The sequence below is a fragment of the Sylvia atricapilla genome, chromosome 8, assembly GCF_009819655.1.
Source record: "Sylvia atricapilla isolate bSylAtr1 chromosome 8, bSylAtr1.pri, whole genome shotgun sequence".
NCBI classification, from domain to species: domain Eukaryota; kingdom Metazoa; phylum Chordata; class Aves; order Passeriformes; family Sylviidae; genus Sylvia; species Sylvia atricapilla.
This window is the reverse complement of record NC_089147.1, coordinates 31,435,112-31,447,423: the sequence shown is the minus strand read 5'-3', so window position 1 is coordinate 31,447,423 and position 12,312 is coordinate 31,435,112. Positions and strand designations below refer to the sequence as shown.

At 44.4% G+C, this 12,312-nt stretch overlaps 1 protein-coding gene across 2 annotated transcripts in view; it reads left to right on the top strand.

Moving 5' to 3' along the window:
- Positions 1-8,577, top strand: part of PTEN (phosphatase and tensin homolog) — a 48,907-nt gene extending 40,330 nt beyond the window's left edge. For both annotated transcript variants that reach the window (XM_066324299.1, XM_066324300.1), the window contains 2 exons: positions 3,358-3,582; positions 4,923-8,577. In XM_066324299.1, the coding sequence (XP_066180396.1) occupies positions 3,358-3,582; positions 4,923-5,108 (411 nt within the window). In that variant the 3' untranslated portion in view covers positions 5,109-8,577. The remainder of the gene's footprint in view (positions 1-3,357; positions 3,583-4,922) is intronic.
- The last annotated feature ends 3,735 nt before the right edge of the window (positions 8,578-12,312 follow it).

Below are 12,312 nucleotides of genomic sequence, written 5' to 3'. Positions count from 1 at the left end.
TTGAGCAGTTGCATTTCATCTCTCAAGTCTAGAGATAAGTTCTGCTGCAGAGTTCAACAAGACTTTGGGCAGTTGCTGTTAAGCAAACGCTGAGGAATGAACTCTGAAAATGTCAGAAGACTCAGTGTTGATCTGAAAATGGTACAGGAAGTTCCATCAGGCAGGAACAGGCTGAACCATGATCTCCAGTCTTGGAGAGCATCTCCAAACCCTCAGCGGGTGCTGCAGAGCAACTCTGAGTGCCTGTAGATCCCTCTGCAAAAGTTAAACTCTCAGGAGGACGTGGGAACTCCTGATTGATGGCTTAAAACTTGGATCTGGATCTCAGTCTGCAGCTAGAGACCAGCTCTAGAGTGGAGAATGTTTTTCTGTCACTCTGAGAAGCTGCACGAGGTAGGGACAAGCAGTGTTTGTCAGAATTGTGGGATTAAATCAGCCTCTGTCTCATCTGATACTGCACCGGAGATTTATGGCACAGATTTGGTTATGGGAAGAAGTACATCTGTGGTTTATTTTTTTTTTTAAGACAGATGTCTGTGATGTAACTGGAAGTGAAGCAAAACACATTGAAAAACAGTCTCCAATACTTTTTTTTCTTTTTTTTCAGAAGTCTATTCATTAACTTGTGTTACGTGAGCACTTGGTCTGGTATTTTGATTTGCTATATAAAGCCTGAGTTCAGTTCATGCCTTGATTTTTAAAATTCCTATCTTTGGCCCATATTACATCATCTTTCTTCCTTGTCTCCCATGAAATATCTTGGGTCCTGATGCTTTAGCTGAATCCTCACTTTGAGTAATGAATGTGCTCTTCAGTGAAAACAGTGACGCAGTTATCAGCCTTAAGAGCTAATTGCAAAAAAACATGACCAAGTCTTCCCTCAATTTGAGTGGCCATGCCATGTTCCAAGACCCATGAACTCATTTTATTAGGCTAATGAAGTTGTGTAGTGGGAAGGAAAGGAAAATAACTTGATGCTTTGAAAAGCTGGAGGGAGATAAAAGGAGAAATGACCAGCTCAGCTGAGTTGCATTGTTTAGTTTGAGTCCCTGAAGACCTCTGCAAATTTATCCCAAGGAACACAGATTTAAAGCTGTCCAGTGAGAGGCTTGTTGTCTGTCAGTCCCTGTGAGTGAAGCTCAGTCCCCCCAGCCCCTGAAGTGCCAACTGAATCCCTCCTGGTTCTCCACTCATGGAGCTGAAGGCGAGGCACGACAAAACTGTGCCTTCTGCTTCTGCTGGCATTGATTCCCATGCAGTGGCCTCTTTTCCTCTGGCACTGCTTTCCTGCTGGTGACAGGAGCCATTCTCCAACCATCCATCCCCTGCAGCGTGTCCGTCCCTTTCTGGAGGTGACACTGGTGGCCCTGGGGACCCGCACCAGAGGGCTTCTCAGGAGGAAAGCTGCTGCTTGTCTCTGTTTTGACCTGAGCAGGTCCTTTAGTTTGAGCAGGAATGAACATCTCACCCTCCCTTCTGAGGGGACTCACTGTGTGGCTGAGGAGCAGCCTGGGGGGTTCCATGGGGTTGTTTTCACAGGGATTTTGTCTGCTGCCTCTTCTTCTGGGAGAGAGACATCAGCAGAGTGAACCCAGGGTACTCATCCTCAACTTCCAGGCCCAGGCAGGGCATTTCTAAGGCTGTTATTGGGAAAAGATGAGGGTGTGAAATGTATAAACAGGGCCTGGCAAGAACCTGCTGCCTCATGTGGGTGGGCTCCAACAAGGTTCTTCAGAGATGGGATGGCTTGAAGGGACTCAGTGGCAAGTATCTGTTAGCCTCCCCAAACAACTCACTGATTCCCAAAGTGCTGGAGAGAGGCACGTGGTGAAGTGGGGAACTCAACTGCCAGAAGTGTTCCTGGCTGGATTTTTAACTTCTGTCTTGGGGGTCTCTCAGGTGCTTACAAAAATGCAGACAAGCTCCAAGTGGTTTTGTATAGGCTGTACCTAAAATACTGAAAATCAGTCTGCTGACCTTTGGCAGAGAGGCAGAGACACTTGTGAATTCCCAGTATCATGTTTGAATAAATTTGTGAAGAGAATGAGTGTGAGTTGAGAAGCAGTCCAGCTCTTCCCTGCCATCTTTCATTGACTCAGGAAAATGCTGTGGTATTTTGCTGGTGCCAAACTGCCTTCAGCGGGAGATGTGCTCGTGTCACACACCCTGGAACCACTTCTGGTCCACCTCTGATCTCCCCCCAGCTCTCTTATCAGCAGAGATGAATAGGAAGATAGGGCAGGACATGGATTTCCCAGTAAGAAATTCGAATTAAATCTCCTTGGTAACCCAAAATATATAAGTTAGCTCCAAAGAGTTAGTTTATGTTCTGGTTCTGTGTAATACCAAGGAATGTTAAATTCTGGAATGAGTTTCTATGCAGCTTTAGCAGCAGTGTAGGACTACTGACCATTTGTATCTTGGATCTTGGGCCTGAAAAGCTACATAAGAGTCAAGCAGAAGATATCATGTGTATAGAACAAGTGGATGTAGCTCAGTGTGAGGAGAGGGGTTTGGTGTGTGGTCAGGGCCAAGCTGCCCAGGAGAGCTGACCTTGGCAGCATCAGCTCTGGGCTGGCAGAAAGCTGCTTCTCCAGAGCCTTCAGGATCTCTGATACAGGGGTGTCCTGCCTCTGGTACCGCTGGAGCTGTGGCAGAGTGGAGAATCATGCTGCTCAAGGTCATCTGTCTCATTCTGCTTAAGCTGAACATCCTTCAGCTGTCCCCGCCTCGGCTTTTCCCTAAAAACTTCTGCTGAGTGGCAGGACAGCAGGCACTGCCTCTGCCTTCCTTAGTGCTGCTCAGCAAAGGTCTGGGTGGGTGAAAGCATCTCAGCAAAGCACCCATGAATCCTTCCCTGTGGTAGTGGGCTTGTGGTTTTGCTCAGTTGTAGCTGTTTCTGTATAAAAATAAGAAAAGCTTTCTGTTAGGGGAGATTCAGCATCACCTCAGCTGGTTCATGCAGGTTGTCTGTTGGGTTTAGGGATTGCCTGGCAAGGTATGAGCAGAAAAAAAAAAATCTGTTTATGCCTTGTGATTGTAAGTTTTAGTTAATTGAATTTATTATCATCTACTTTTATTACAGGTATAATAGTTTTAAGCCCAGGTCTCCATGAGTGACTTCTAAAGGCTTAATTGGTTAAACTTGAGCTTGATGGATGCAGATTTTTGTGTGTTGTCCAGGAGATGTGGTGAAAATGTCTTTGCATGCAATGTAACAAATGACATACTGTTGTCCAGGCAAGTTTTGCCTGATATTACAGATCTGGTTTTGACCAGATGTTGATAGCAGTCTAATTAACTGTGCCATTAGTGAATACTAAAGCAAGCTTGTTTTCTGTGTTCTTCCTCCCCCAGGACAAAATGTTTCACTTTTGGGTAAATACATTCTTCATAGGACTGGATGAAAATTCAGACAAAGTAGAAAATGGAAGTTTAGTTGCAGATCAGGAACTTGATGGTATTTTCAGTACAGAGCGCTCAGATAATGATAAGGAATATTTAATCCTTACATTAACAAAAAACGATCTAGACAAAGCAAATAAAGACAAAGCCAACAGATATTTCTCTCCAAACTTCAAGGTCAGTATATTTTATGTGTGAACAAAGCTGAAAATCTGCATGATTTGTTTGTCTTGCCTTTGGAGGGACCATGTGAAACCTGCTGGGTTCATGTGTTGGTATCGCCATTGCTTAGCAAAGCTTTGAGCTTTGTACTTTTACCTGCTTTTGGGGAGCTGATGATTGTACTTTTACCTGCTTTTGGGGAAACTGATGGATGTTGAGGCTGAGGTTGAAGTCTCCAGGTCATTCCAGGTGTTTATTGAAGCCATCAGAGGCGTGTGAGAGCTGGTGACCAGGTGGCATCCTGCCTGCCCCAGCTGCATTGGGGCTGGGCACACTGAACCCCTGAGCTGATTTGCAGCAGTGCCTGTTCCCTGGGAAGCAGAGGGGGCCACAAGGAGGATTTGGGGTCTGGAGCATGTCCCTGATGAGGAGAGGCTGAGGGAGCTGCGTCTGGTCAGGCTGGAGAAGGGAAGGCTGAGGGGGGATCCCATCAATGCACAACAGACATCTCCGGGGGGTGACAGAGAAGGGTGCCAGGCGCTGTTCAGTGCTGCCAGTGACACAATAAGAAGCCAAGGCCATAAACTAAAACACAAGTTCCCCCTCAACACGAGGAAGAACTTCTTTCCATGGGGGTGGCAGAGCCCTGGAACAGCTCCCTGGGGAGGGTGTGGAGTCTCCCCCCCTGGAGATATAACAAGCCCACCTGGAAGTGCTCCTGTGCCTGGACAGGGGATTGGACTGGATCATCTCCAGAGGTCTCTTCAACCCCAGCTGTCCTGTGATTCTGAGAATACCTTACTCAGGCAGTTTAGCTTTGGGGAATATGAGCCATTGCCAGCAGTGTTTTAAACATGCAAAAGGCATTTGTAAGAATTCCAGCATTTTCTAACTTCCTCATAAAAGATCAGCCAGTGCTCATTTGAAGGTAGTGGTCATAGCTGCTTGGAGTATTGCTTGGATCAGACTTGCCACACACAAGTCACCCATTAGGGAGTGTTTTGTTCATTTCTGTGCACTCTTGCTCTAATGTCCTGCTGCTCTGGGAGTTGTGGAAGGCAGTAGGGTGATGGCATGGTCTGGTGTGCTGGGACGTCCTGCTGCTGCCGCTCAGAAGCACCTGAGCACTCAGCCAGACACAATTCCTGCAGCTGGGCTGGAAGATCCTGCTGCTTTGGCAAGTCTTTGTTTAGCCGGGGGGGTGCTGAGAGGCTGGCAAACCTTTCTCTGGGGAGAGAGGAGCCACGGGTGTGACTCAGGGTAGTGAAGGACCTGTGCTGTTAAAATTTGCTTTATTGCCTGTGCTCAACTGAAGTCTGGGGTCCTTTTTTAAATGTTCTTTTTTCCTTCCCCAGGTGAAGCTATTTTTCACAAAAACAGTAGAAGAGCCATCAAACCCAGAGGCTAGCAGTTCAACTTCTGTAACACCAGATGTTAGTGACAATGAACCTGATCATTATAGATACTCTGACACCACTGACTCTGATCCAGAGAATGAACCTTTTGATGAAGATCAGCATACGCAGATTACAAAAGTCTGAATATTTTTTTTATCAGAGATAAAAAAAAAGCATACAAAAAAACCAACCATGAAGAAAGACAAACTTGAATAAACTGAAAAAAAAAAAAAGGACCTTTCCAAATGGCAAAAGGACATAGTGTCAGATTACCAATTATAGGAACAATTCTTTCCTGACCAATCTCGTTTTGCCCTATAAATCTACAGGGTTTGACACTTGTCCAGTTGGGGGGGAAAAAGAAAGGTTACGTAGCTCTTATATGTATATACCTTTTTGTGTCAAAGGACATTAAAACTTCAATTAGGAACTATAAACATGGCACTTTCCCATTTTATTCCAGTTTTATAAAAGTGGAGACAGACCTAATGTGTATGCGTAGGAATTTTTCCTTTTGTGTTCTGTCACCAAACGAAGTTTCAAAAACCGAAAAAAAAAAAAAATCTACAGGTTCACATCCTGCCCCTTTTTTTGCACTTGTGTGGCAACAGAAAAGTCTGCAGTTGGCTAAGAGATGTTTCTAGAAGGTTTTTTCCTACATTCTAATGCATGTTTTTTGGATGGGGGCTGGAAGGTGATGCTCGGAAAGGAGCGTGGCCTGTGTACCATATCCGGCTGTTCCATGCACCTTTCCTCAGCATGCTGCCCTAATTCATCCGGGACAATGGGTGAGGAGTCGCCGCTGTCACTGCTTGTCGTTTGTGCATTTTTCATTTTTTTTAAGTGTAATGGTGCTAGAAAAGGCAGCTAGAGGGAGTGATTCTGTCTAGGGGTACAGGAATGAACCTTCACGACACCCACGAGACCCACGCAATGAAGGGAGACAAGGAATTGGGGTCACGAGAAACAAAACGTAAAAAGAAACCAAAAGGAAACACAGCAACAATGACTTAACCATACAAATGTGGAGGCTATCAACTAAAGTAAGAGCTTGAAACAAATGGTTACAAAATTTGACAATGATTTATTGGGTTTTTTTCTGAATTGTAATGGCTGCTCCATCTCCTGTGTAATCAAGGCCAGTGCTAAAAGTCAGATGCTCTTAGTGCAAAAACATCTTTCAACATCTTACATTTATATTAGTAGTTTTTCAATCATATTCCTGCTGTGAATACTTCATGTGCTGCCTTGCAAGCTTTTTTTTTTTTTCTTCCCCTCTCATGAATATAAAAAGATTTTGTGATGGTGCACAGGAAATATCATTGGAGATTCTCCAGGTTAGTGTTTGTTTGGAAGATTTCTGATGCATTTATTCAATCAAACCTCTGTAAGCCGTTCCACCCCTTTGACCTTACACATTCTATTACAATGAGTTTTGCAGTTTTGCACACTTTTTTTTTTAAAGAAAAATGTCATTAACTGTTAGGGAATTTTACTTGAATACTCATTACCTGCAATGTTTAAAAAACAGACATTACATACCAGAGACAGGAAACCAGTGTTGCAGTAAATTCTCAACCCTGTAAATGAAGATTAAAAAGCAGAACTTGTCCCAAATCTATTACTGTAAAGAACAACCCCTCAAACCACCCAACAAATTGTTTTTCTAAACCAAGTGGCAACGTTAGATTATTTGTTCCTAGGGGCACAGCCAAAGGTGGGGCTCAAAAGTTGGCTTTCTGGTGGACGGTTGTCATGCCCAGCCTGAGGTGACTCAGGAGTCCAGCTGCTGATGCATCCAGATGTGAAATCACTGCCAAAACAGGCCCCTCTAAGTGGCCATGAACAAGCTGACCCCAAATCGATGCTTTTTTTAGGATGTAGTACACACATTCCCCCCACCCCCATGTAATTAACTTCTTGGTGCTGACATGGAAGTTCATGAGCTGTTTTCTCAGCCAGAATTATGAATGGGGTCTGTCAGAGCCCTGTACAGCAGCATCCATGGTTGGAATTTGAACCACACAAGGCAGGACTTCCACTAATTACAATTGGTAAACCAGGGTGTAAAGGGCTTTTGAAACAGTTTTTCTTATCTGGTTTCTATTGGTCAATTCTGCTCCTCAGATTCATGATTCTAACTTCTAACAAAGCTGGTAATAAATACCTTCTGACTTACAGGTTTAATTAGACTTTAATGGATCAAGGTTCAGTGCTCACTGTGATGAGCAGGAGGTGGTTTTTCCCTTGGGAACAGGAATTTTAACTCTTACCCTTCCAATCGTGTTTCACCCTATCTGGTTTATAACAGTTGAAAGTTGTGTTGGCTTAATAAATCAAACTTCCTGCTTGGATAGTATTGGGATCTTGGCACTGCTGCATGTCCCACTTTGGATGATGAGGATTGGATGGTGCAGTTCCAGTCGGTGACGCCGGATCGGGAATCAGGACACAAGGATGGGCTTTTGCACTGTTATTTTTCCTTCGGAATGTGAAGGTTGGAATGAGGGTTTCAAAATTTTTTTTTTTTTTAATTTTCTTTTTCCTTTTTTTTTTTTTTTTTCTTTCTTTCTTTTTTAAACGTTTCGACATCTTTGAGAAGCCTTGCTTACATTTTATGGTGTAGTCATTGGAAATGGAAAAATGGCATTATATATATATATTATATATATAAATATATATTATACATACTCTCCTATACTTTATTTCAGTTACCACCCCCGTAGAAGTTGACAAGAATTGCTATGACTGAAAGGTTTTTGAGTCCTTATTAAAACTTTATTTATGACAGTATTCATAATTAGCTTGAGCTGCATTCTGTAGGTAATCTTTCCTTGAGTTTCTGGACTGTACGCTTCAGCCTGTTGGGATGTGCAAGAGCTTACATGTCTGAAACTACTTGAAGGCATCACTTTGGTAAGAGCTTAACTGTAAGGCCCTGAAGCATCCCCTGGGCTTGGGCAGCCCCAGTGAAAAATCTTTGCCACAGCTCCTTCCAGGGCAGCTGTGCAAATCAGCCTCCAGATTCCTCCCCGGGGCACACATTGTAAACTGGAGTTTACATGCAGCATCAAAATCAGCTTTCCAGATTCAAAACAAAACAAACCCCTTCAAATAATCCAAAAAGAGGATGCTGGTGTGCAAGTTCCATGTTTAGTCCTAGCAAATGTGTGCAATATGTTAACGATGCCTGTGGTTGCCACGAAGTGCCTCGTTTACCTTCTCAATACTGTTGGAAAGTGTCGTGCATGCAGATGGATGGGGTGGGACTGTGCACTAAAAGGGGCTCCAACTGCAGCGTTTTGGCAGAACTGCCTTTCTCTGCCAGTTCAAATTTCCAGTCTGTTTTCATATAGCATATATATATATAGATACTAAAAGAAAAAAAAAATCAGTCTGTTAAGCAGCCTTACTCTGATTCAGCCTCTTCAAATACTATTGTGCTGTGCAACAGTGGCTCTGTGTGTAACTGAGAATACACAAAAACCAAGTATGACATGTACAGGATAATGCCTCATACAAATCAGATGTCCGTTTGTTATTGTGTTTAACAACCCTTTATCTCTTAGTGTTAAAACTCCACTTAAAACTGATTAAAGTCTCATTCTTGTCACTGTGTGGGTGTTTTATTGCAGTGCTCTGAGCTTGGCAAACAGCTGAGAACGTTGTGCTTGTGAAGCTGTGGAATTTGGAGCGTGGTGCTTGGAGCCAAGGGTGCTCCTTGTGCATCCAGGGATTTGAAGGGAGCTGCAGCTCCGAAGCCTGGTGTGTTCCGGAGGTTTGACCAGTGCAGCAGTGGAAGTGCAGATGTGTGCAGGGATGTCAAACCCTCACTTTGTTGTCCTGCTGGGGGGCAGGGACATCAAACTACACAGGCAGGTGCCTTGTCCCAGCGCCTGAGGAGCTGAAGAAAGATGGAGACAGGTTAATGATGAGGGCTTGGAGTGACAGGACACAGGGAATGGCTCCCCACTGCCAGAGGGCAGGGCTGGATGGGATATTGGGCAGGAATTGTTCCCTGGGAAAGTGATGAGGCTCTGGGTGCTCAGAGCAGCTGTGGCTGCCACTGGATCCCTGGAAGTGTTAAAAGGCCAGGCTGGACAGGGCTTGGAGCAACCTGGGATAGTGGGAGGTGTCCCTGCCCATGGCACTGGATGGGCTTTGAGGTCCCTTCCCACCCAAACCATTCTGGGATTCTCTATTTAGTCTCCAACAGAACTTATTTCAAAATGCACCCTATAATAAGTTAATGTTGCATCTGGTGCATGATGAGGCACGAGTCCCACCTGAGAATTCTTTTCCTAAAAATAGCTTTAAATTGACAAGGAGATTCATTTTCCCCTATCCAGTGATCGGATTGTTAAGGTTGGAAAGACCCTTTGAGATCATCAAGTCCACTGTCAGGACAGATCAAGCAGGTCATTCTGGGGTTCTGGTTGCTTGGTTGTTTTCAAGACAGATTTTGAAGTGGCCCTTCAATCCTCGGTAGAGTTCCCTGTTCCCAGGGTTACCCCTGGGCCTGCAGGAATGTGAGAGGGATGGGAAGGAGCCAGGGTGCTCTTGGGTGACTTCAGGTGGCTGTTACTCCTCCCTCCTTCCCACTGCTGCTGAGGCCAGCCCTGGCCCACATTTGGCTGAGCGTCTCCAAAAAAACTCCAGTTCTGTTTGGACAAGGAAGGGTTTGGTGCTCTGTGGGGTGCAGTGTTGGCCAGATGTGTCTGACACCGCCAGGTGAGTGCCACAGCTAAGGGCACAGGTAACAGCTACCCAAGCTGGTAATGCTTGTTCCTTCTGCTGGGGTGAGCTTGGCTTGCATCCAAAAAAGATGAGAGCAGGGTGGGAAGATGCAGAGGAAGGCTGGGAAGCTCCAAGGAGAGTAGTGTGAACAGGGTTCAGCATGATGAGAAATCACTATAAATACAGAGATCTCTCTCTGTGAAGGGATTCTGCTCTGGAGACAGGTGAGAAGCACTGTGGACAGAGGATTCTATTTGACTTTTACACTCTTGTCCCATTGACTGAAAGTCCCACAGCCCAGCCCTCAGCAGCTAAAGATGGTTCCTAGGGAAAAAATGCTCCTTTTTTCCACTCTGGTGAGCGATGTGGTGCTTCCCAAGGAGATGCTGGGCGCCAGCACAGAGGATAATCCATGTGCTCCCTCCCCACACCATGTCCTCTCCAGCTTCCCCAACCACTGGCATCAGCAGGCAGCAGCAGCTTAGATCATTCAGGTCCTTTTCCAGGCAGCCACGGAGGGGTGGTTAATAATTAATTGTGTCTTCTTTCCAAGCTGCAGCAGAGTTATAAATTGCACCCTTAAAGAGGAAAGATGCAGGTTGGAGAATTTGAAGCTATGTTTTCTCTGCAGTTGGTTGGCTCTGAAATGAGTGATGAGGGATGGTGTTTGTCGGTCTGATCATATTCCCTGAGGTGACCTGGGTGCAGTGAGAGCTGGACTGAAAAAAAACAAAGCCCAACAAATCATTCCCTATAGATCAAAAAATTCCAATTGATGCAAGAGGAGGGTGGCCAGATAAAGAGTCAGCTCAGTGTCTTCTCAAAATCAGGATGTGAATAGCTTCTTTGGCTTCTTGTCACCCTCATTTTTTGGTATCTTCTCAAACCCCATGTTTTCACACCTGTCCCTGGTAATTCTGTTCCCCTTTTTTAATTTTTATTTTATTTTATTTTATTTTTTTAAAATACAATCCTGTGCTAGGCAGATGAGAAAATCCCTTTATTTTGAACTGATGGGCCCACTAAACTAAAAACCATCACTTCTTTGCATTTTGCTCCCTGTCCTTTGAGACTTTTCCTAGTCGGGCTTTTTTTATGGCATTTCATTCTTTTTCCACGTGTTTCTTCTCATTTTCCACTAATCTTCTGTGCTTTCAAACTTTTCAGCCACTGCTCTGTGTTGCGATATAGGACAGGTAATTATTTTCTGCCTGGGTTTTTTAAGTGGTTTCTGTTTGTTTGTTTCTTTGTTTGGCTGGTTTTGTTTGGTTGTGGGGTTTGTTGTTTTCTTTGGGGGTTTTTGGGTGGTTTTTGTTGTTGTTGTTGTTGCTGTTTTGGGGTTTTTTGTTTGTTTGGGGTTGTTTTTTTTTTGTTTTGGGTTTTTTTTTGGTTTTTTTTGGTTTTTTGTCTACCAAGCTTTATTTTGAAGGAGAATTGCTTTTAGGTTGTGGGGTTTTTTTGGTTTTTTGGGTTTTTTGGGTTTTTTTGGTTTGTTTTGTTGTTTGTTTGGTTTGGGTTTGGTTTTGGTTTTGGGTTTTTTTTTTGTTTTTTTGGGGTTTTTTTTTTTTTTTTTTTTTTTTTTGAAAAGAAAGAGCAGCTCTGAGAAACGTCAGGGTTGTGCAGGTTCAGCAGATGTGTTTGCCTTGGTGAGCTCCTGTGCTCTGCACAAACCTGGATGAGTTTCTCTGGCCTAATGGGAACCATGAGCACACGGACTGGACTTGTGATGAGCAACCTGAATTAAAAAAAACTTGCTAATGATCTGCCGGGCTACACTTGCCAGCTGAAAATGTTGCTGTACTGGCTACAGAAACATTAAAAAAATAAATTGACTGAGTGAGGTTTATTTTTACTTTTTGAGGGCTCCTGTGCTTGGTAATTTACTTTGTCTCCCATCACTGAGCCCTGGAGTAGGTGGCACTTTGCCTTCATGATTTCCTGTTCCCGGAGGAGTTTTAAGCTGATAAAAGGTGATATTTCAGAGGCTGAGCTTTATGCTTTAAATTACCCTTTGTATAATTCAGGCTGCTTCAGGCCTCACTGGTGTTTTTTTGGCCTTTGACGAAATAATTGCGGTGTCGAGGTTATGTGGGGTCTGGAAGAGGCTGAAAGCAGCTGGGAAATGCTGGACTGAGGAATTCCAGCAGCCTGGGCAGAGAGATCGGGGCTGCCCCATCCTCCTGTGGCAGGAGGAAAATGGCAAGAGAAAAAGGGAAGGATTCTGTCATGGAAATCTGCTGGAACGAGCCTTTAAATGGAAATTAATGAGTTTGGAGGAGGAGAAGGCGGCAAAGGCTTTAATGTAAAGCAGGATTTGGTAATGGGAGAGTGAAACCTCGTGGGTGGAGGCATGGAACTTGTGAGGAAAGGGGTGATGGCACATGTTTATAGAGCTTTGCTGGGGTTTTGCAAGGATGGGCTGAAACAGCTGATGAGAGGTGTCTGAGAGGCATCTGGAGGGCTGGAGATGCGTTTGAGAGGTTGACTTGGGGATCCTTTGCTTTAAAAAAGTGGTTGAAACTATGGAAACAGGAGGGCTGACAGCTCCAGACTGGAGTTGGGACTGCAACCAGCTTAGGAAAATGTTGGGATTTGCGTTGGAGGACGGTAA